This window comes from Polypterus senegalus, chromosome 3 (genome assembly GCF_016835505.1).
Source record: "Polypterus senegalus isolate Bchr_013 chromosome 3, ASM1683550v1, whole genome shotgun sequence".
Taxonomy (NCBI): Eukaryota; Metazoa; Chordata; class Cladistia; order Polypteriformes; family Polypteridae; genus Polypterus; species Polypterus senegalus.
The window spans coordinates 179,428,116-179,451,373 of record NC_053156.1 but is presented as its reverse complement, the minus strand read 5'-3'; the positions used below and the strand labels follow the sequence as shown (position 1 = coordinate 179,451,373).

The 23,258-nt window shown below is 40.0% G+C and overlaps 1 protein-coding gene across 1 annotated transcript in view; it reads right to left on the bottom strand.

Moving 5' to 3' along the window:
- LOC120525719 (calpain-1 catalytic subunit-like) overlaps positions 1–23,258 on the bottom strand; it is a 119,952-nt gene that overhangs the window by 86,654 nt on the left and 10,040 nt on the right. Inside the window, exons 3-4 of the mRNA XM_039748256.1 lie at positions 14,002–14,071; positions 7,642–7,760 (exon numbers count right to left, since the gene is read on the bottom strand). Of these exons, the coding sequence (XP_039604190.1) occupies positions 7,642–7,760; positions 14,002–14,071 (189 nt within the window). The remainder of the gene's footprint in view (positions 1–7,641; positions 7,761–14,001; positions 14,072–23,258) is intronic.

Genomic DNA, 23,258 nt, shown 5'->3' with positions numbered 1-23,258 from the left:
AAGTGGAGTAGTGAGGCTATGGAGAGACTACAGAATGGACTGGACCCTACTTTCCAAGTTATTCAAGTTATTCAGAGATGCCTCTGATGGATTAGATGAGAACACAAATACAGTTACTTCTTCAATAGGTTTTTGTCAGGAAATCTGTATTCCACTGAAAACAATTAGCAAATACAGTAATGACAAACCATTCATTAAAATGTGTGTTAGCCTTGCACTTTTTGCACTTTCACATTCTGTTACTGTATATATGGTTCATGGATGCAGTTGATTACTTTTTGCATTGAATTTGGATTTGTTTTTGTGGATTTTATCTGAACTGGGTTCACAGCCTCAGAGACATCTGAATCTTTTTTGTGGTTCACTGGATGAGATTTTGCCTGATTTGTGTACATGGTGGAGATACATGCTTCAACTGGAGTAATAATCTGATGTTTATACCCACCTGGCTTGCAGCACTGGGGTGATCATGCCTGTAATATTCAATGTTATATGTACAGTATGTGGTTGTATGTTGAAACCTCCAAATTCTGGTAATTATCTTCATGTGGCTCTACTATGCTTCTTCTGGATTTTTGCTGCTTTGCTATTGTCACTCATCTAGGCCACCCCAACCCACCTGTCTAATCTTCTCCACTGTACTGCACTGCTGAAATGTGATCTGCTACTGTCAGATACAGTAAGTATTGGCTCTCTACTATGCTGAAATATTTTAAGCACTGTGAGTATGGGAAAGGTGCTATATAAATAAAATGTATTATTTATATTATCTATATATATATAATTCACTAAGGGCACGCAAGACAGAGAGCCACGCCCGCCAACTGTAAGGTCATCGGATACTATGGGATACGCACGACAGGGCCAGGACCGCCAACTCACAGAGCCCCGCCCGCCAACTCTAAGACCATGGGATACGCTTGACAGAGCCCTGCCCACCAACTCTAACCCTCCTCCCGCATCATGGGATACTCACAACAGAGCCAGGCCCGCCAACTCCTCTGATGGCCAATGAAGAGCATTGCAAGAAGTACATACTGCGGTAAATAGGCCAGTGTTATGTTCTTGGATGAGAATAGCGTTGTCTTCTTGAAAAGCAGCGTAAAACTGAATTCGATGACTGTGCATGGGGTTTGCGAGTTGACACTGAAAGGAATTGGAATGAGTTTGTAAGTGCTTCTTGAGAGCATGAGTTGTTTCGAAGCATTATGTTCACATTGCATAATTCGTTCAGTGGAGTGTGAATAGTGCATTGAGAGACCTGTGTAGAATGTGTTTGTTCAGTGCAGTGTGTGTTTAAATGTGCTTTGAGATATTTCTGGAGCGTGAAGGTTTTTGAGCAAATGTTGCATTGAAATTCCAGTGTGAAATGAGTTTGTAAATATTTTTCAGTAAGAGGATATTGGGAAGGTGATGTCACATCAGCGTGGCTGCAGACAAATGTTTGTGTTGAATGGATTTGCACATGAATGAGGAGTTCCATCTCTGTAATGGCACTAGACTTTCTGTTAGCATTCACCGCAATGTACTGGAATGTAAGACTATCACATCTGCTACCTGACAAGCTGTCCTTATTCCCCCGGATTTCACTGACCCCATCAGATTCAAATTTGCCTTTTACTTTTACACGCAGACAACTTCCTGTTAGACTGGTGTTTGCAATGACAATTAATAAGGCACAAGGCCAAACCTTCAAAAAGATATGCCTGTATCTGCCAAAACCTGTTTTCAGTCACGGACAATTTTATGTTGCTCTCTCCAGAGTTCCATCTTTTCATTCACTGACAGTTGTATCCTCAAACCCCTCCCATTTGGACAACTGTGTCTTTCAGTAAGTGTTCACACATCAATAAACAATTATGCGGCGTATGCTACACCGCGGGTTGGCTAGTTACTAAGAAAAAAACTAAAGAGGAGTCTTACAAAAATAGAGACAAAAATATTTACAAAGAAGTTAAATATCAAAAGGAGAGAGCCATTAAGGGTACAAGATAAAGCTGCAACAGAGCATTTCCACAAATAATTGTTTATCTGCTTGGAATGTTTTAAAAGAGATCACTGCTTACAAATGCAAGCCTCCACTAACACATTCTAGTCCTTCTCTCCTTGACCAGTTAAAGATTTTTTATTGCACATTTCAAAAGCACCCCTCCACCACTCAGGATGTCAATCCACCTGACTTACCTCTCTGTCAGCCCAACTGTACTTACCCTCTCAGCATTTATGAACAGAGATAGAAATGTTGTAAATCTCCTGACACAGATAACATTTCTCCATTCAAGCTAAAGCATTGTTCTGATCAGTTAGCCCCAGAATTTACAAAACTTCTTACTTAGTCTTTGGCTCACTGCAAAGTCCCAGTCTGTTTTAAAGAAACCACAAATATCCCTGTGCACTGACGTATGTAATAATGAAGTCATTTGAATATTGGATTTTTCAACATCTAAAATCTGTCACAATCTGCCCAAGTTGATGCCATTCCTAAGTCCAGCTAAATAGAGACGGTTAGCGTCAGGAAAGGCATATGCTGTAAAAGTTAAGCCAAAACCTTGTAGCGGGACTACATAGTAATAGTATATTCTATGTGTATGCTGAGTGCACAAAGCAGTTTGGAGTACCCACCCTTTTTGGAGTCCCTGGAGGGGGTGCTAGAGAACATACCTTTTGGGGACTCCCTCGTACTGCTGGGAGACTTCAATGCTCACGTGGGCAATGACAGTGAGACATGGAAGGGCGTGACTGGGAGGAATGGCCCCCCTGATCTGAGCCCAAGCGGTGTTTTGTTAATGGACTTCTGTGCTCATCACAGATTGCCCATAATGAACACCATGTTCAAGCATTGGGGTGTTCATATGTGCACTTGGCACCAGGACACCCTAGGCCTCAGTTCAATCGACTTTGTGGTCGTGTCATCGGACCTGCGGCCACATGTCTTGGACATTTAGGTGAAGAGAGGAGCGGAGCTGTCAACTGATCACCACCAGGTGGTGAGTAGGTTTCGATGGTGGAGGAGGATGCCGGTCAGGCCTGGTAGGCCCAAACGTGTTATGAGGGTCTGCTGGGAACGTCTGGCAAAGTCCCCTGTCAGAAGTAGCTTCAACTCCTACCTCTAGCAAAACTTCAACCACGTCCCGAGGGAGGTGGGCGACATTGAGTCCGAATGGGCATGTTTCGTGCCTCTATTGTTGAGGTGGCTGACCAGATCTGTGGCTGTAAGGTGGTTGGTGCCTGTCATGGCGGCAATCCTCAAACCCGTTGGTGGACACTGGCGGTGAGGGATGCCTTCAAGCTGAAGAAGGAGTCCTACAGGACCCTTTTGTCCTGTGGGACTCTGGAGGCAGCTGATCGGTACCGGCAGGCCAAGCGGAATCTGGCTTTGGTGGTTGCTGAGGCAAAAACCCGGTTGTGGGAGGAGTGTGGAGAGGTCATGGAGAACAACTTTCAGATGGCTTCGAGGAGATTCTGGTCCACCATCTGCCGTCTCAGGAGGGGGAAGCAATGCAGTGTCAACACTGTATATGGTGGGAATGGTGCGCTGCTGACCTCGACTCGGGACGTTGTGGGTCATTGGGAGGAGTACTTCGAAGACCTCCTCAATCCCACTAACATGCCTTCCAATGAGGAAGCAGAGCCTGGGGACTTGGAGGTGGACTCTTTCATCCCTGGGACTGAGGTCACCGAGGTGGTCAAAAAACTCCTTGGTGGCAGGGCCCCTGGGGTGAATGAAATATGCCCGGAGTTCCTCAAGGCTCTGGATGTTGTAGGACTGTCCTGGTTGACATGCCTCTGCAACCTCACATGAACATCGGGGACAGTGCCTCTGGATTGGCAAACCAGGGTGGTGGTCCCCCTCTTTAAGAAAGGGGACCAGAGGGTGTGTTCCAACTACAGAGGGATCACACTCCTCAACCTCCCTGTAAAAGTCTATTCAGGGGTCCTGGAGAGGAGGGTCCGTCAGATAGTTGAACCTCGGTTCCTACCCTCACCTATGGTCATGAGCTATGGGTAGTGACCGAAAGAACGAGATCACAAATACAAGCAACTGAAATGAGTTTCCTCCGCAGGGTGTCTGGGCTTTCCTTTAAAGATAGGGTGAGAAGCTCAGTCATCTGGGAGGGGCTCAGAGTAGAGCTGCTGCTCCTCCGCATCGAGAGGAGTCAGATGAGGTGGCTTGGGCATCTGATTAGAATGCCTCCTGGACAACTCCCTGGTGAGGTGTTCTGGGCACGTCTAACCAGGAGGAGGCCCCGGGGAAGACTCAGGGCACGCTGGATGGACTATGTCTCCCGGCTGGCCTGGGAACGTCTCGGGATTCCCCCGGAAGAGCTAGAAGAAGTGGCCGGGGAGAGGGAAGTCTGGGCATTTCTGCTCAAACTGCTGCCCCTGCGACCCGATCTTGGATAAGCAGAAGAGGATGGATGGATGGATAGATGCTGAGTGCGTGTTGCCTTTATCGTCCCATTTACTGTCTGTTATGTTTACGTCAGTGAATGTTGTCCCCATAAGTGCAGAGGGGACGGATGATGGAGAGAGACCGCAACCCCAGGACGGAAATCACCTGTTTACACACCAGTTACATCTGGGACATTTTACATTTAAAAAAGACGAGCGAGAGGCGACAAGAGGGAGATGAAGAGAGAGAAAAGAAAAGACAATTTACCCAACCATCTCCAAACTCAATACTGCTATTCATTGCTTTATTCCACTGCCTGCCTTTTCATCATCCAATTATTCATCGCGACAGCCAAAGCTGAGAAACCCCAGGGTTGAAGTCATTCCAACCACTGACAGGACGTTTAGGGTGTTTTTCAGATCTATGTTTGTATTAGTGTTGTGTGCTTTTGTTAATTGTTTAGAGGCAAGGGAGGGTTTATTGTAAATATTTGTGTTGATATATATATTAATTAGTCACTGGTGTTATGTGGATAAGTGGTAATTTGTGCACACATATACATATTTATTTATTTATTATTGAATGTTTTTCTGTCTTTCATTTTACAATATATCTATGTTTAATTAGACATATCCGTTTACTGACTCTGGTTATTTCATCATGTTGGGAAAATAAGACATCTTGTAATGAGTACGGCTTGATATTAGAGCAAGAAACCTCAGGTATTCCAAGTTACAGTCTTGGTAGTGTAGTGGCCGGTCTGGGTAAGGGGTTGGCCGTTACAACCTTAAGGATGGAATCAATCCAATCATTTCAGAAAGTGCTAGGGTAAACCCCATTGGCGATATGCAGGGTCTTCGTCTGACCCATGTGGGAAGTAAGCAAGAGCTAGAAGAAGCAGAAAAAGAAGACCGGGTGATTTTGGGGGGTTGGGGTGAAGAAAAGGGTAAGCTAAAGGTAAGAGTGGGGACACTGAATGATGGGACAATGACTGGGAAAGGAAGAGAGTTGGCAGATTTGATAGAACGGAGGAAAGTGGGACTGTTGTGTGCAGAAAACTAGATAGAAGGAGGAAAGGACAAGAGAACTGGGAGGAGGCTTTACCTTATTGTACAGTGGAGCAAATGAACAAGAGAGAAATGGTGTATATACAGAAGCATCCGAACACCTAAAAATAGTCTTGTCAAGCTGGGTCTTGGTGAGGCTGTAGTTAATATTCATTTTGCATATACTCCTCAAGTGGGTTGTGAGGAAGAGGAGAAGGATGTTTTCTCTGAATAAATGGATTGTTGGTGGAGATCTAAATGGGCATGTGGGAAAGAGTAGAGAGTTGATAGAGAGTGTACATGGAGGGTGGGGAGTAGGGGGAATGATAGTAGATTTTGCCATGACATCTGATTTGGTAATAATTAACACATTTTTTGAAAAGAAAGTAAATCAGCTTGTGATTTACAGTAGCAAAAGAAGAGAAAGTCAAATAGACTTTCTAATGTGTCGAAGATGTGATTTAAAGGGGTAAAGAATTGTAATACAGGCAGTCCTCTGGTTACGTATGAGATAGGGAATGTAGGTTTGTACTTAAGTTGAATTTGTATGTAAGTCGGAACAGGTACATAAATTTAATAAATTGTTGACCGACTGTAACCAAGTGCTCTGCCAATGAATGATGGAGTTTCACCTCTCTCTGACCTTTTTATTATTTCTACTTTATTTTCAATGGTTATGGTTTTTCTCTTCTTTACTGTATCACCAGCACCTGCATCAGATTTGTGTTTCAGAGACATTTTTGAAGGGTGAAGACAAAAGGTTAAGATGAGCTCTTCTGCACAGCACTGTACACACAATCACATCAGGAAGGCACCCCTCGTCAGCACGTCTGATGTACTGACAAGAAACAACTTCCTGCTACAGTATATACGTAACAGTACAAGCAGGCTTGCTGTTGAGAATGAATGGGAGCATCGACGTGCGGTTCATCACCAGCCCACCTCACAGTCACCTCCACTACAGTATGCTGCCTGCACTGTCCGCCCACCGAGAATGAACATGGTGCGGCCAAAGGAGGGTAGTGAATTGCCCCATTCAATAGGCAGCCATCCGATGCACACTACAATGCTACCCCCACCGCCCCGTTCACCCTTATTCCCTCCGTTCAGCCACAACCGGGTTACCGCTTGCAGCATTACCAACCGCCCACCGAGAAGGAACAGGGCAGCCGTGTGTGGTGGGTGGGCAGTGGAACCGCTTGCTGCCGGGAGCCACCCAAGGGAAATCGCCTCCCTCCAGCCTCTGTCCAGCCACCGCTTGCAGCATTACCAGCCGCCCACCAAGAACGAACGGGGCAGCCGTGTGTGGTGAGCAGGCAGTGAAACTGCTTGCTGCCGGGAGCCGCCCTAGGGACACTACACTGTGCGGGCAGCAAAATCGCCCCCCTCCAACCTCCGTCCAGCCACCACTTGCAGTGTCCCCAGGCCGAAGATGATGGAGCGGCAGTTACTGAGGCGCATGCGTCGCAGCTGCGGCCCCGTTCATATGTTGTAGGTTGGATGTTCGTAACCTGGGGACTACCTGTACTGACAATACTGACTCTTTAAGCCTATAAACCTGCTGTGCAAATGTAGTCAGTTAGTTCCATCAAAGTAATGGTTAAAATGAACTCAAGCTATGAGATTTTCTCAATGTAGTACTGTAGAAGAAAAAACTCTGAAGTCTTCATTATTTTACTTATTTTTAGAAATCTTACCCTTTGTACCTCCTTTCAACTGGGTATGCAACACATGAGTGATGGGCCAGCGTAGGAAGAAGAAAGCGTACTTCCAGCTCTAAGATAATAATACCTACTGTCACACACGTGTGTTTAGGAGACAACTAAAGGGCTTGAGTACATGTAATTCCATGCCAGACCAGGGGGTGGCGAAGTGCACAAATTTTCTCTCTTGATCTCTTACAGACCATTCTATGGAAATCCTGCCCGGCTCTGGGGCAGCTAACGACGTCGCTTCCGCTTACGGCCCTGATTATATCACTTCCCTTACTGGCCTTTAAAGCCGCCATCTTGTTCATACAAATCAGTTCTGTTTTGGACTCAGTTGTGTGAACATGTCTGTTCTATTGAATCAATTTTGTATCTGGGAAAAATTATATGGGTGGCTGCCCCAAACCTTCCCAATGTCTTATGGTCATTCTTGTTACACTACATAAAAGACAATTACAAGTACAGTATATACAGAAAATTTTAAATTGGATACCTTGAAATGAAAGATCCCAGCATACATGTTTTTAAATCCTTGTTCACCTGGTATTATTTGCATTAAAATATTAGGATGAAATGTAAGAGAACCCAAGGCAGCCAGGAACCAGCAGTTTCCTAAACATTAAAAAAGATAATTTAATTAAACTGTTTCTTTGATTTAAGAAAGCAAGTCTGAAACAATATTATGAAGACAAAAATTATTAATAGCAACATGTCTGGGTAAGCAGAATAATCATTATTACCAACATAATTTTCTTTCTATATTTCCTACTGAAATTTGTAGTAGCAGCATGCCAAGAAGAATTTTCCAGGTCTCCCTGCTCCAGGATCTTTCTCTAGTCCTCCCTGAAACTCCCAGCATAAGTGAGACCTATAATTCCTCCATTGTTTCCAGAGTCAATGACAAAAGATGATGGGGATGTAGAATGATTAGTACTTCACCACTAACCTAGCTCCTGCTTCAACACCACAGTCCAGTACAACATCCATAAAACTGTGGCCACTGCACAAATTTGTTGATGTACTGTACATTTATTCATGAATCCAAGACTCCAAGATGCTTGAACTTTTTCATTCGGGGCAGATACTCACCCTTTACAATGCTGTTATTTTCTGGGATATGAATATGATTTCAGAGTTGTAGTTGCTAACTTTTGTATCTAGTGTGTTATACTGAGCTGCAAAACACTCCAGTGTTCTGCAGAGATCACAGATTGATTCAGTTTCAATTCAATTCAATTTGTTTTGTTTTTCAATAGTGTGCATCACTGAGTGCAGGGTCAGAAAGTTCAGAGCACTGTAACAAGGTCACAGGTAAATGAAATTGCAACATTTATTTATTTAAACACACAAGATGGCGAAGAATTTCAAAGTGAGTAATATAAATAGAACCTAATAATATCTGTCCATGAACATAATTGTTGAAATAGGGCTAGTCCAAAATGAAGGAGAAGAAAACCAAAACTCCATAGTCAGCAGCATTCCTGAAGATCCCCAGGTGGATCCATGGTCAGTTATAATAAACAAAATTAATGTTTCATGAAGCAAAATGGACAATATCAGCTGCAAACAGTAAACCTGCAACCCTTAAGCTCCCAAACTGAATATTCACCACACTTAGGCTCCAGCTTGGCACCCTGTCCACAAAAATCATACACAGAAAAAGAGTCCAATGATCACAGTCAATACTTTAAACTAAAATCTAAGTACAATAGTTGCTATGAGAAATGGCACATGGCAGTGCCCCAAGAACACCTTACTGTTGAAAGATTTCCCACAAGCTACCACAGGGTACATTGACATAAGTCCACATAGTACATGTAGAAAAGATGACATAAACCCAGAAGAGATTCTGATTGTACAACACTCAGCCAGGGTTTTAAAAATATTCCACCACTGAACTCTGGGCTCTTCCATGAAGCAACAACATGCAATGCTGAAAGTTAATGTTTCATATCATGTCCACAATAATTTATTTGTATTATCTGGATGCACAATAACACCTTTTTGATTTCCTTTGCATTTTTCATTGCAGTCTTCTGTATTCTGTAACTTAAACTGATGACATTAGCAACCTGTGATGTCTGACTTGATCCTTCTTAATTATTTAGCTGGGAGTTTAAATTTTGCACTACAGTTCATAAGTATGCCATTTTCATTCTGTGAAGAAGGGTGTTACATTAATTAAAGATTTTTTTTTTTATTTGCATGAAACTGTTACATTTTCTGAGGCATTATTTCACCTTCATTGTAAATTGTTTTAACATTGCAAGTAACGCTGTGTTTAATGTTTTGTTTATTAACTTTCTAAATATTCAAATGATACTGTTTGATCGTGCATTTATTTTGTCAGAGTTACTGTTTACCTGAAAATAAAAGTTGAAATTTATTTCTGAATTGAACATGGAAGCTCTGAACCCGGGTGTTTTTTCTGGGATTTGCAGGTATCAGGATCTTAGCCTCTTCTTACATGTGTTTGAACACATTTTTAAAATCGAAGAGCAGGGGTGAGGTCCTGCTTTGAGTGCCATGAAAATTCTTATACTTGTATAAAATTAATATATACAATTAATATGTATAATAGACAAAAAGATCAGGGGGTTGCCACAATAGATTATATATATATACTAGACAACCCGCGGCGTAGCATACGCCGCATAATTATTAATTGATGGGTGAAGATTTCCTGAAAGACACAGTTGTCCAAATGGGGTGGATTTGAGGATATGACTGTGAGTGAATGAAAAGATGGAACTCTGGAGAGAGCAACATACAATTGTCCGTGACTGAAAACTGGTTTTGTCAGATACAGGCATATCTTTTTGAAAGCCTGTGCCTTATTAATTGTCATTGCAAAGGCCAATCTAACAGGAAATTGTCTGTGTGTAAAAGTAAAAGGCAAATTTGAATCTGATGGGGTCATTGAAATCCGGGGAATAAGGACAGTTTGTGAGGTAAGCAGCTGCGATAGTTTTACACTCCAGTACATTGCGGTGAATGCTGGTAACAGAAAGTCTAGTGCCATTACAGAGACCACTTGCTGGCAGGAGGTTTCTGAGAAGCATGATGACTGAACCAATTTTAATTTTGAGTTTATGCGGAGGCATGCCAGTGGGAGTAAGACTATTTGGCGTGCGGGCACATGAGCAGGGAATACGCATGCCTTGAGAGCGAGGGTGGACAGGGAAGGAGGATTAGAGTTGGCGGGCGGGGCTCTGTCATGCGTATCTCATGGTCGGGCGACTCAGTGAATTATATATATAGACAGCCGGTCAACGTGGCTCAGAGGTTCAGATGGACTGTAGCAGAGACGAAAGCATCTGAGGCTGTGTTTGGTGAGGTGTTGTGTGCGGGCACATGAGCAGGCAGTACGCATGCCTCGAGAGCGAGGGTGGACGTGGAAGGAGGATTAGAGTTGGTGGGCGGGGCTCTGTCGTGCTTATCTCATGACGTGGGAGGAGGGTTAGAGTTGGCGGGCGGGGCTCTGTCGTGCGTATCCCATGGTCTTAGAGTTGGTGGGCGGGGCTATGTGAATTGGTGGGCGTGGCTCTGTCATGTGTATCCCATGGTCGGGCAACTTAGTGAATCATATATATAGATATATATACTGCTCAAAAGAATTAAAGGAACACTTTTTAATCAGAGTATAGCATAAAGTCAATGAAACTTATGGGATATTAATCTGGTCAGTTAAGTAGCAGAGGGGGTTGTTAATCAGTTTCAGCTGCTGTGGTGTTAATGAAATTAACAACAGATGCACTAGAGGGGCAACAATGAGATGACCCCCAAAACAGGAATGGTTTAACAGGTGGAGGCCACTGACATTTTTCCCTCCTCATCTTTTCTGACTGTTTCTTCACTAGTTTTGCATTTGGCTACAGTCAGTGTCACTACTGGTAGCATGAGGCGATACCTGGACCCTACAGAGGTTGCACAGGTAGTCCAACTTCTCCAGGATGGCACATCAATACGTGTCATTGCCAGAAGGTTTGCTGTGTCTCCCTGCACAGTCTCAAGGGCATGGAGGAGATTCTAGGAGACAAGCAGTTACTCTAGGAGAGCTGGAGAGGGCCATAGAAGGTCCATAACCCATCAGCAGGACCAGTATCTGCTCCTTTGGGCAAGGAGGAACAGGATGAGCACTGCCAGAGCCCTACAAAATGACCTCCAGCAGGCCACTGGTGTGAATGTCTCTGACCAAACAACCAGAAAGACTTCATGAGGGTGACCCAAGGGCCCCATGTCCTCTAAAGGGCCCTGAGCTCACTGCCCAGCAGCATGCAGCTCGATTGGCATTCACCATAGAATACCAGAATTGGCAGATGCACCACTGGTGCCCTGTGCTTTTTACAGATGAGAGCAGGTTCACCCTGAGCACGTGACAGAAGTGAAAGGATCTGGAGAAGCCATGGAGAACATTATGCTGCCTGTAACATCATTCAGTATGAGCAGTTTGGTGGTGGGTTAATGATATCCATGGAGGGTCACACAGACCGCTACAGGCTTGACAAAGGCACCTTGGCTGCCATTAGGTATCAGGATGAAATCCTTGGACCCATTGTCAGACTCTATGCTGGTACAGTGGCTCCTGGTGCACGACAATTCCTGGCCTCATGTGGTGAGAGTATGCAGGCAGTTCCTGGAGGATGAAGGAATTGATACCATTGACTGGCCACCACACTTTCCTGACCTAAATCCAATAGAACACCTCTGGGACATTATGTTTTGGTCCATCCAATGCCACCAGGTTGCACCTCAGACTGTCCAGGAGCTCAGTGATGCCCTGGTCCAGATCAGGGAGGAGATCCCCCACAACACCATCTGTCATCTCATTAGAAGCATGCACCGATGTTGTCAGGCATGTATACAAGAACACAGGGGCCATACAAAGTGCTGCGTACAATTTTGAATTGCTGCAATTAAATTTTGGCAAAATGGACTAGCCTGCCACATAATTTTTTCACTTTGATTTTTGGGGCGTCTTTGAATTCAGGGCTCTGTAGGTTGATCATTTTCATTTCCATCAAACGATGTGGCATCCTTTCGTTCCTAACACATTACCCAGTCTATATCAGTATAGATATCCAGGAGGATTTCTTTTTCCCATTGAGATCTGATGTGTTTTCAAAGTGTTCCTTTAATTTTTTTGAGCAGTTTATATATATACAACTGACAAAAAAAATCAGATGCTAGGTGCAAATAATTAGGGCTTTAGCCTCTGAAGCCTGTCCCAACCATGCCACTGCTTTAAACTATCTAAATACCTCAGAATAGCTTTAGTTAGAAAACTTCTAAAACTTTACCTACTTAAATTGCCGTATCATTGTAATATACAGTAAACCTACTTATTGTCTAATGTTCTGCATCTGTGAGTTGTGCAGGTAGAGATATTTTACAGAAAAAGGCATGAGTGGACCTGGCCACATGGTTTTCCCTCTATATTTGTGAGTGCATCATGGGCACTTATTTTAAAGTAATCACATTCCTACATAATACTAACATATACTGCTGGCAGTTGTTTAGATCTGTCAGTAAAATATAGGTATCTAACACGAGATATGTTTATAGGAAGTGTCAAAGATTAATTAATGATTATACGTTGATCAATATGGATAGACCACAAATCAAAACTCATATGCTCATTCTGGTTGGCACATTGGTAACAACTTATACCTAGTCCTTTGATTCAGAAATAAATGCATTGTCACAGATTGTCCATGTTCTGAGTTGGTGTTGGTTTTGTTCTGAATTTTTCCCCAATATTCAGTCCTTTATTTGGAACGTTGCCCATGCAGTTATTGCTAAATTATTTTGTGAAATTTATTTTTAGTTAGGAACACATTTTAAAAAGGTTAATAATATTTATCTTTTCAAGTGCATCAGTATTTTTCATAAAGATTTATCAATTGAGATTTATTAATTAACTTATTACATTTATATAGCACTTTTCTAACCTACTCAATGTGATTAAAATATATGGCAAGGAGCACCTTCAGCTAGCACCAATGTTTAGCATCTACTTGGATGATGCATTGGCAGCCATGTATGTGCCAGTACACTCACCACTCACCTTAGCTATTAGGTGGTGATGGGGTGAGTAAGAGAAAGTTAGTCAATAAAGGACAGAGGATGATTAGGGCACCAGAATGACCAGGCCATGGTGGGTAATTTAGTCACAGCATTGGAGAAAACTCTACTCTTTTCCAAGGAATCTTTTATGGCCACAGAGAGTCAGGAAATCAGCTTTACTTATCATCTGAAAGACAGTCAAATTTTAAGGCACAGTATCACCATCACTGGACTAGGGCTTCAGGATCCATACACAGACCACAGGGTAATCACCCCCTGAAGACCTCACCAACACCTCTTCCAGCTGCAACCCAAGTTTTTCCTACATGGTGTCACCATATACTGTCCAGGCCCAAAAATGTTTAGCTTTTTGTTTACCTAGAGTAAAATACATAACTAGAAGGGGAGAAATCAGTTTATGTTTGACTGCAGACAGAGGAAGAACTCTGCTCTTAAAGGGTGTTTTATTTGCCTCTTGTGGGATCAACCACACGAGGAGCTGAATACAAAACACAGACTGGCTAGAATAATTTTTCAAAAGCTATAATAATAATGATACCTTTTTGGAGTGTAATGTAAGAAGTCTGGTAGGCTGCTCTTAAACTTTGTTCATTGCTTGCACTGACTTCATTAAACCATATGAAGAATCCAAGGATGTAGTACTGGGACCAGTCTTATAGCAAATAAATCCAATGTGGAATACCCGTACACTGTGTGCATTTCCTTTATTGAGTGAGCCCCTGTTATAATACAAACACATTGATTTAAGCCATAATAAATTACTTACCAACTGATCCTTGGGCAATATCAAATCTGCTTGTTGTTTTCACTATTAAGTGAGGATCAGGGTGCAGTATCTATAAAAAAGGGAATAAAAGATATAACTTGATAGCTACAAATTTGAAATAAAATATGTAGTGTAATATATATTTTAAAAATTCATACATTTTAGTCAAAATAACTTTTTACTATTTCAAGACAAAGAAACAGTAACACATTTAAGTACAGGAAAAGTGGGTGTTTTACAGTTGCTTTTGAAAAATGTGAGAAATAACCTTTGAAACCTGTTTATCAAATGCAATAGTTAATCATGTGTACACCATTTATTTCAGCTTCATGTTCACCTTTTGAAGTTCCTGGTATTGCATCATTAAAACTGTAACAATCCCTCTGGTTAGCTGTTACTGAGTCATCCAGTTCTGTTTTTCATCTTTATCTAGTGCTCAATTGCGAGATGTTTCAATAAATTTGAGCAAGGTGTAAGTCCTGGCCTTAGAGCAGAACCTTGCATTGATCAGAGACATTAGCACCAGCAGTGATAACACAGCAAAATCATGGATACTAGCCTGGACAATAGTGTACTGTTGATTACAAAAGGCAGATGTGGATGGAGCTAAATACACACACCCACCAGGCCAGTTATAAATTGGCAAATAACTTAAGTAAGGAGACTGTGGAAGATTGTGGGTTCGCTTCCCGGTTCCTCCCTGTGTGGATAGCACTTTGAGTACTGAGAAAAGAGCTATATAAATGTAATGAATGAATTAATTAATTACTAACAAGCAGGAAGGAACACCAATGCATCTGGAGGAAATCCTACAAAGACATGAAGACAATGTGTACGCACAAGATAGACAACGACTTGGTAAGGAATTCAAACCCATGACGATAGATCTGTAAGGAGGCAGTATTGCCCATTGGGGAAGAAATAGAAATATCCAAAAATTGTAATATTATAAGACAGTATTCTTCCTTATGATACAATGTATTGATGTTTTTTTTTTGGCTCGTGCTGCTCAGGTAAACTCCAGCCCCTTTGTGACCCCGAATTACACTAATTAGATTTGTGACTGTTATGTTATCCATAGAATATTTGTTTGGTGCTGACATTTTGGTATATTGCTTAGCACAGATGCCTCAAAGCTTGATGATGCCCTTTCTCCTCAAAATACCTAGCTAGCTGGTCAACCCTTCACATCTTATTTATCTCAAAATTTGCTTTTATTTTCATTGAATTGTGGCAACATTGTGCAGTAATGACTGATGTGACTTTGAATCCTAGCTCTGGCATTGTCTGTGTGATGTTCAGTCCCAAAGATGTGCGCATTAATTGGTGACAGAAATTGGCTTTGTATTAGTGAGTGTAAATGTGTGTATGATTGAGTGTTGTGATGGACTGTCACACACATTCATTGTTGGTTACTACTTAGCAAATGATGATGCCCAGATAGATTTTAGCCTCTGCAACCATAAACTAGATAAACAGGTTTGATAATAAATTCAGTAATGCTTAACATGCTAATGATATTTTGAAGTTGAAGCTCAGGTCATGGTGCTGTCTAGGCATAATGTATAATGATACCAACAGTAGTTAAAAACAAATAAAATTTCTACAAATATTTTTCATACTTTATTCATGCATACTCTCAGTTGGAACACTGTGAGCATGGGTATGAATTTACATGCCAAAGCATGAGGGAGCAGCAGTGCCCACCATGCCATCATGGTACCTGTTATTTGAGCATGCCAACATTAATTTAAGTTCCCAAAAATAAAGCAAATACTCTGGTTTATACAATAGAAAATGGTTTATCTTTCCCATTTTTAACTTTTGGTGCACCTAACCTAACTGTTACAGTTAAAAGATTCCCTGAAATCACCAATAATTCAGGAGTTGCCTATATTATGGCATTACAATATTCATAAATTCAAAAAAATGTTCTTTTGTATATAAATAGTAAATATATTCACTCCTAAAACCTTTTTTATTTACTAAGCAATAAGTTGAAAGTGACTTCAGAATGAAACTATTTATTTTTAATTTGGTACTCATGGCAATTTTGTATGTTATATTCCAACTGTTTGATATGAATGATGTGCACTTCGGTTTACAATCTTTTAGTTTACTGCTATTAATCCAACATTTTCAATTTGCTTATATATTTTTATTTATTATTTTTTGGATTTGTTATTGCATTCACTTTTATCTTTTTCTTTTTTATTTTGCACATTTTGCTTCAGAGCAACTATAATGGACTGCCTGTTGTTATAGACAACTTGTAATGTTATCAATTATTGTGAAGAGAAGGATGAGGAAATAAAAATATACAAAAAAAAAAATACAAAATCATTGTCAGTGTGCAGGCAAATATTAAAATCAGAAGATCAAATAAAATAAAATATCAAAACCAAAAGAGACAAAAATAAATTCAAAGTCAAAATAACAAAAGATTTTTAAATTAAATGCAAACCTTAAGTAGCTTGTGTTTTTTGATCATAACAATATTAGAAATACCTTCTTTTAGCATTTCTTTGATGCACCAAAAGAATTTACTGAAGACTTACACATCAGTTTTATAGTGGAGGCCTGATGATATTATGTACCATCATGTGTCATTGAAAGTCACATGATAGCAATGGGTCAAAGTCACCAAAACAAGATAACAGAATCTGAGAATTGACATGATACAATATGGTGTTTAAAATGTGATAGTAATTACACTTATTCTGACCAGAATGAGGCTATAAGATGCAGGGTGGGGACTATTATGTAACTAGCCCAAGTACCTGCCATTGCCTGGGTATATTTGTAAAATAGGTTAATGTAAGAAAGTAAATATTTATTTGGTTTTTAAATGTTAAATCTTTTTTGTCACCGATGGCTAAAATGTAAGTGTCCCATTCATCATTTACACCACCTCTCTGATAACTATCGATTTCTCTGCTCTCATGAGTCAAGATTTTGTTCTTTTTGCTAGTGATTGGACTGGACATTGGATTGCAGTAACTCATTGCTGGGTTGGGACCATGAATGCTACTTCTTCATATTTGATTGTTTACTGTGGTTTCACAAATAGATGTTCAATTCCACATTAATAACCTAGATGGCTTATATGGTTAAATAATTCAATAATTAATACATCATAAAAACTTCTTGCCTAAGATTAAATCTTGCAAATACGATGCTATTGTTATTTCTGACCATGCACCTATGATCTTGGAGCTAAAATTACTAAGCCCCATACACTCACCCCGCAGATGGCACCTCAACCCGCTTCTATTAGCTCACGAGAATTGTACGGAATTTATATCCAAACAAATCAAATTCTTTCTAGAGACAAATACATCCCCCGAGATAACTGCAGGAATTCTCTGGGAAACTCTTAAGGCCTTCTTAAGAGGACAGATTATCTCATATCTTTCCCACAGAAATAAATCCAAAGCCAAGAAAGTAGCAGAGATAAAAATCGAAATTGCTAAAATAGATGAAAAACATGCCAGACTACCAAGCGAGACTCTACATAGAAGAAGGCAGGCTCTACATTCGGAATTAAACCTCTTGACAACTAAAGAAACTGAACAACTAATCTACAAATCCAGACATCATTACTATGAACATGCAGAGAAAGCTAATAAGCTTTTAGCTCAACAAATTCACAAGCAAGAAGTGCGCAACGCAATCTTTGTAATCACCAACACGAACGGAGATAAAATCGTCAAACACAAAAATATAATGCACACTTTCAGAAACTACTATAAATCCCTATATACTACTGAGTTTAAAGAAGACAATACACAATCTAATGCATTTCTGGATACATTACAGATGCCACAAATAGACACTTTTAGTGTGGAGGAACTTGATAAACCTCTGGCGTTATCAGAAATACTAGATGCTATAAAGTCACTCCAAGGCGGGAATGCAGCAGGCACTGATGGCTACCCTGCAGAATTTTACAAGAAATTCTCCGCTCAGCTAGCTCCCCTCCTATTAGCAACATTTACAGAAGCCAGAGATAACCAATCTCTTCCTCAAACCTTTCGCCAAACACTAATCACCATTTTTCCAAAACAAAATAAGGACTTATTACAATGTGCATCATACAGACCAATTTCACTTCTGAATAACGACGTTAAAATACTCTCTAAAATCATTGCTAGAAGGATGGAGAAAGTGCTCCCCTCGGTAATATCACAAGACCAAACTGGATTTATTAGGGGCCGGCACTTATCTTCAAATCTTCAATGCCTGTTTAATGTATTATATACTCACCAACTCAATCAAACATCCCAGAAATATTATTATCATTGGATGCAGAAAAAGCATTCGACATGATTGAATGGAAATACCATTTTACTACATTGGAGAAGTTTGGGTTTGGCCCGAACATTTGTGCATTGATTAAATTACTCTATACTAACCCAGAAGCTTCAGTTTGCATCAACAACATTTGCTCAGACTACTTTAAACTAGAACGTGGCACTAGACAAGGATGCCCCTTGTCACCGCTGCTGTTTGTGATTGCCATTGAACCACTGGCAATACATTGTCGAAATACTGATCAGATAAAGGGGATTATCAGAGAAGGACTGGAACAGAAAATCTCATTATATGCAGATGATATGGTACTGTATTTTTCGGAGCCAGAAAATTCTGTGCCTGCAGTCAGTTTCCAGTGAATTCTCAAGCATATAATATTGGATTAGACACCCTACCTTTTATCATTGCAGAACAGTTTAAATACCTAGGGGTAAACATCACAAGTAAACATAAAGCTCTTTATCAACAAAATTCCGCCGTCTGCATGGAAAAAATTAAACAAGACTTGCATAGATGGTCAACCCTTCATCTCACACTAGCTGGAAGAATTAACACTGTTAAGATGAATATTCTTCCTAAACTCCTTTTTTATTTCTAAACATTCCAATATACATTAATAAATCATTCTTTAGGCAATTAGATTCAACAATAACCTCATTTATTTGGAATTCAAAACATCCACACATCAAAAGAGCAACCCTACAAAGACAAAAGGCCCAAGGCGGCATGGCTCTACCTAACTTCCAGTTTTATTACTGGGCAGCAAATATACAGGCGATAAGAACCTGGACACAAATAGAAGAACATACTCAGGCTTGGACCGCAATAGAAGCAAAATCCTGCAGTACTTCTTTGTATTCCTTGCTCTGCGCTCCAATAAACAAACGTTATCGGCAATATACAAATAACCCAATTGTGTTCCACTCACTTAGAAACTGGAACCAATGTAGAAAGCATTTTAAGTCGGAGAAGCTTCTATCTGTGGCACCTCTGCAAGAGAACCACCTCTTTCAACCTTCACAAACATATGCAGTTTTTAATATCTGGAAAAAATTTGGAATTAACTTGCTTAGAGATCTTTATATAGACAACGTTTTTGCATTCCAAATTTAACATTCCAGCTACACATTTCTTTCACTATCTTCAAATCAGGAAATTTGTTAAACAGAACCTTCCAGATTTTCCTCATCTTGCACCCTCATCCATGCTGGAAAAAATATTGCTCAATCTCAAGGATTTAGACACAATTTCTACAATATATAAAATCATTTTACAATCCCTCCCTTTCAAAGATCCAAGAGGACACTGGGAAAAAGATCTCTCAATTAATATATCAGAAAAGGAGTGGAAAGTAGCAATGCAGAGAATTCACTCGAGCTCCATATGTGCAAAGCATACAATTATACAGCTTAAAATTATACATCGAGCACATCTGTCTCAACTAAAACTCTTCAAAATGTTTCCAGGGCAAGATCCAACCTGCGAACGTTGCAACCAAGTCCCAGCCTCACTGGGTCACATGTTCTGGGCCTGCTCCAAATTAACATTATTCTGGACAAAAATTTTTAATTACCTCTCAGACAGCCTTGGACTCACAATCCCTCCTAACCCATTAACAGCTGTGTTTGGGGTTCTTCCAGAGGGTCTTAAAGTGGAGAAGGACAAACAAATTGTGATTGCATTCACTACACTGTTGGCACGCAGACTTATTCTGATAAACTGGAAGAACCCAAACTCTCCTCTTTTAAGTCAGTGGGAAACCGATGTGTTATATTATTTGAAATTGGAAAAAATCAAATACTCAGAGGATCCGTACAGATTTTTTTCAAAACATGACAGAATCTAATCAGTAATATTTTAAAATAAGTTCATAAAGCACAGAGAATTTATTAATTTAGGTATGTTTACAGGCCTTAAATTTTACGCCATTTGGCTTGCTCTCTCTCTTAGGGGTGGGGATTGATCTGTTCTTAACTCAATTTTTCTTTTTGTAAAAACTTGATTGCTTTGTATGGATTGCAATAAAATTAATAAAAAATAAAATAAAATAATTAATACATCAAGTAACCCTGGCAAAACGGTACATTTTTGTGTTGTTTCATCCGTTGAAACCCTATTCATGGTGTGACTTGTGAAACTTAATAAACTCTAAATGTTAAGTTGGGTTAACTCTACCAAAATAGCAAAAATTCATGAATATATACACTCAATAGTTTTTGGAGTAATGTGTGTTTTTTGTGATGTTGACCCTATCATTATGATTTCCCAATAAAATTAATGAAACACCATGAAGCCTATATTTAAAATTATATAAATAATAATGCAAATTCAGAATTTTGTGAAAGTAGACATAGCTGTACTTGTGTGACACTCAGTTTATGTGTTTGGTCTCCTATCACCCTATCGACAGCAGCCTGTTAGACATTTTTTATAAACGATCTTATTAGTGATAGAAACATTGATTTTATTGCGCTAAATGAAACATGGCTTAATTCCAATGGGGCGGCAGTTTTAATCGAATCTGCGCCTCCGGATTACAGTTTTACTCGTGCCGACCGCCAGGGAAAAGGGGCGGTTTGGCAAACATTTACTCGAGCGATTAAAATGTAAAGATGTTAGTTTTGGTAAATTTAAGTCCTTTGAGTATCTCGCCGTTGTTATTCATGGAGATTCTCACGTTCTCGTATTATCCGTGTATAGACCTCCTAAATATAACGCGTCTTTCCTTGAGGAATTCTCTGACTTAATGTCAATTTTAGTTACAAACTATGATGCACTCTTAATAGTCGGCGACTTTAACTTTCATGTCGACAATCAGTGTGACCAAAAGGTAAAGGAATTCATGAACCTCCTGGACTCTTTTGATTTGAGGCAGCTCGTAAATCAGCCTACACATAAAGCAGGTCATACGTTAGACTTAGTGATTACTAAAGGACTTAAAGTTGATATAAAGCAGGTCACTGATATCGGTCTATCAGACCATTTCCTTCTACTATTTAATATAGAAATAAAGATAGAAAACGCTCATGAGAAGCATTTTGTTAAAAAACGCTTCTTTGACTCATCAGCAGCTTTAAAGCTTACAACTATTCTAAGCAATCAGTCCGTTTATAATGCCAGCTATAATAGCGAGGATAATGTAAATAGTAAAGTGGAAAACTTTAATTCTAAAGTAAGAACTGCTGTTGACATAGTTGCACCTGAAAAGACAGTTAAAAATCCTCTAGTACTGTTATTCCATGGAAGACCCAAAGAGTGTCTGATTTAAAAGAACATGTCGTAGAGCTGAGCGTAAATGGAGGAAAACTAAACTAACTATCCACTATGAAATATTAAAAGTTAAAATAACAGAATACAATAACACTGTCCGTCTTGAGAGGCTGCTATTTCTCTAATATTATAAATAACAATGCTAGTAATCCCAGAGTCTTATTTTCAACAATTGACCGTCTGTTAAACCCAGGTAACACAAAGGAATGCCCCAGAATACTTCCAGTGAAACCTGTGAGAACATTGCTGTATTTTTCACTCAAAAAATTAATGATATTAGAGATAACATAGTATATCTCCCCAACACTGCAGAACCTCCAAAGCCCGGTACTCCGTTATAAACAAATTAAATGCTTTCACCAGGATAGATTTACCTGAATTACATAGTATAATCTCTCAACTGAAACCTCCACCTGCGTCCTTGACCCAATACCAACCAGGTTTTTCAAAGAAATATCAGGCGTCTAATTGACAATATTCTGGACATAGTAAATTGTCATTAGATACGGGGTCTTTCCAGACTGTCTTAAGACTGCTGTAGTTAAACCCCTTCTTAAGAAACATAATCTTGACCCTCTGCCTTTGAAAATTTTAGACCCATTTCTAACCTGCCCTTCTTAAGTAAAATTTTAGAGAAGGCAGTCATTATGCAGTTAAATGACCACCTAAATAAACATGCTATTCTTGATACTTTTCAGTCAGGCTTCAGAACAAATCACAGTACAGAAACTGCACTTGTTAAAGTAGTAAATGACTTGGGTAAATGCAGACAGAGGCCATTTATCTGTTCTCATCCTCTTAGATCTGAGTGCTGCATTTGACACCATTGATCATAATATTCTTAGAAATCGCCTTAGTCAATGGGTGGGCCTCTCTGGCAGTGTCTTAAATTGGTTTGAATCCTACCTGGCAGGGAGAAAATTCTTTGTGAGTTGTGGTAATCAAATCTCAAAGACACATGATATCCGATATGGTGTTCCACAAGGCTCTATCCTGGGTCCGCTGTTATTCTCAATCTATATGCTTCCGTTAGGTCAGATTATCTCAGGTTACAATGTGAGCTACCACAGCTATGCTGATGACACACAGCTGTACTTATCTATAGCACCTGATGACTCCGACTCTTTCGATACACTAACACAATGTCTTACTGGTATTTCTGAATGGATGAATAGTAATTTTCTCAAACTAAATAAAGAGAAAACTGAAATTTTGGTAATTGGCAATAATGGATTCAGCGAGGTTATCAGAAATAAACTTAATGCACTAGGATTAAAAGTTAAGACGGAAGTAAAAAATTTAGGGGTAACCGTTGACTGTAATCTGAATTTTAAATCGCATATTCATCAGACCACTAGGACAGCATTTTTCACTTAAGAAACATAGCTAAAGTTAGACCTCTTATATCATTGAAAGATGCTGAGAAATTAATTCACGCTTTTGTTTTCAGTAGACTAGATTACTGTAACGCACTCCTCTCAGGACTACCCAAAAAGACATAAATCATTTGCAACGAGTGCAGAATGCAGCTGCTAGAATCCTAACTGGGAAAAGAAAATCCGAACACATTTCTCCAGTTTTGATGTCACTACACTGGTTGCCTGTGTCATTCAGGATTGACTTTAAAATACTGCTTATGGTTTATAAAGCCTTAAATAATCTCGCTCCATCTT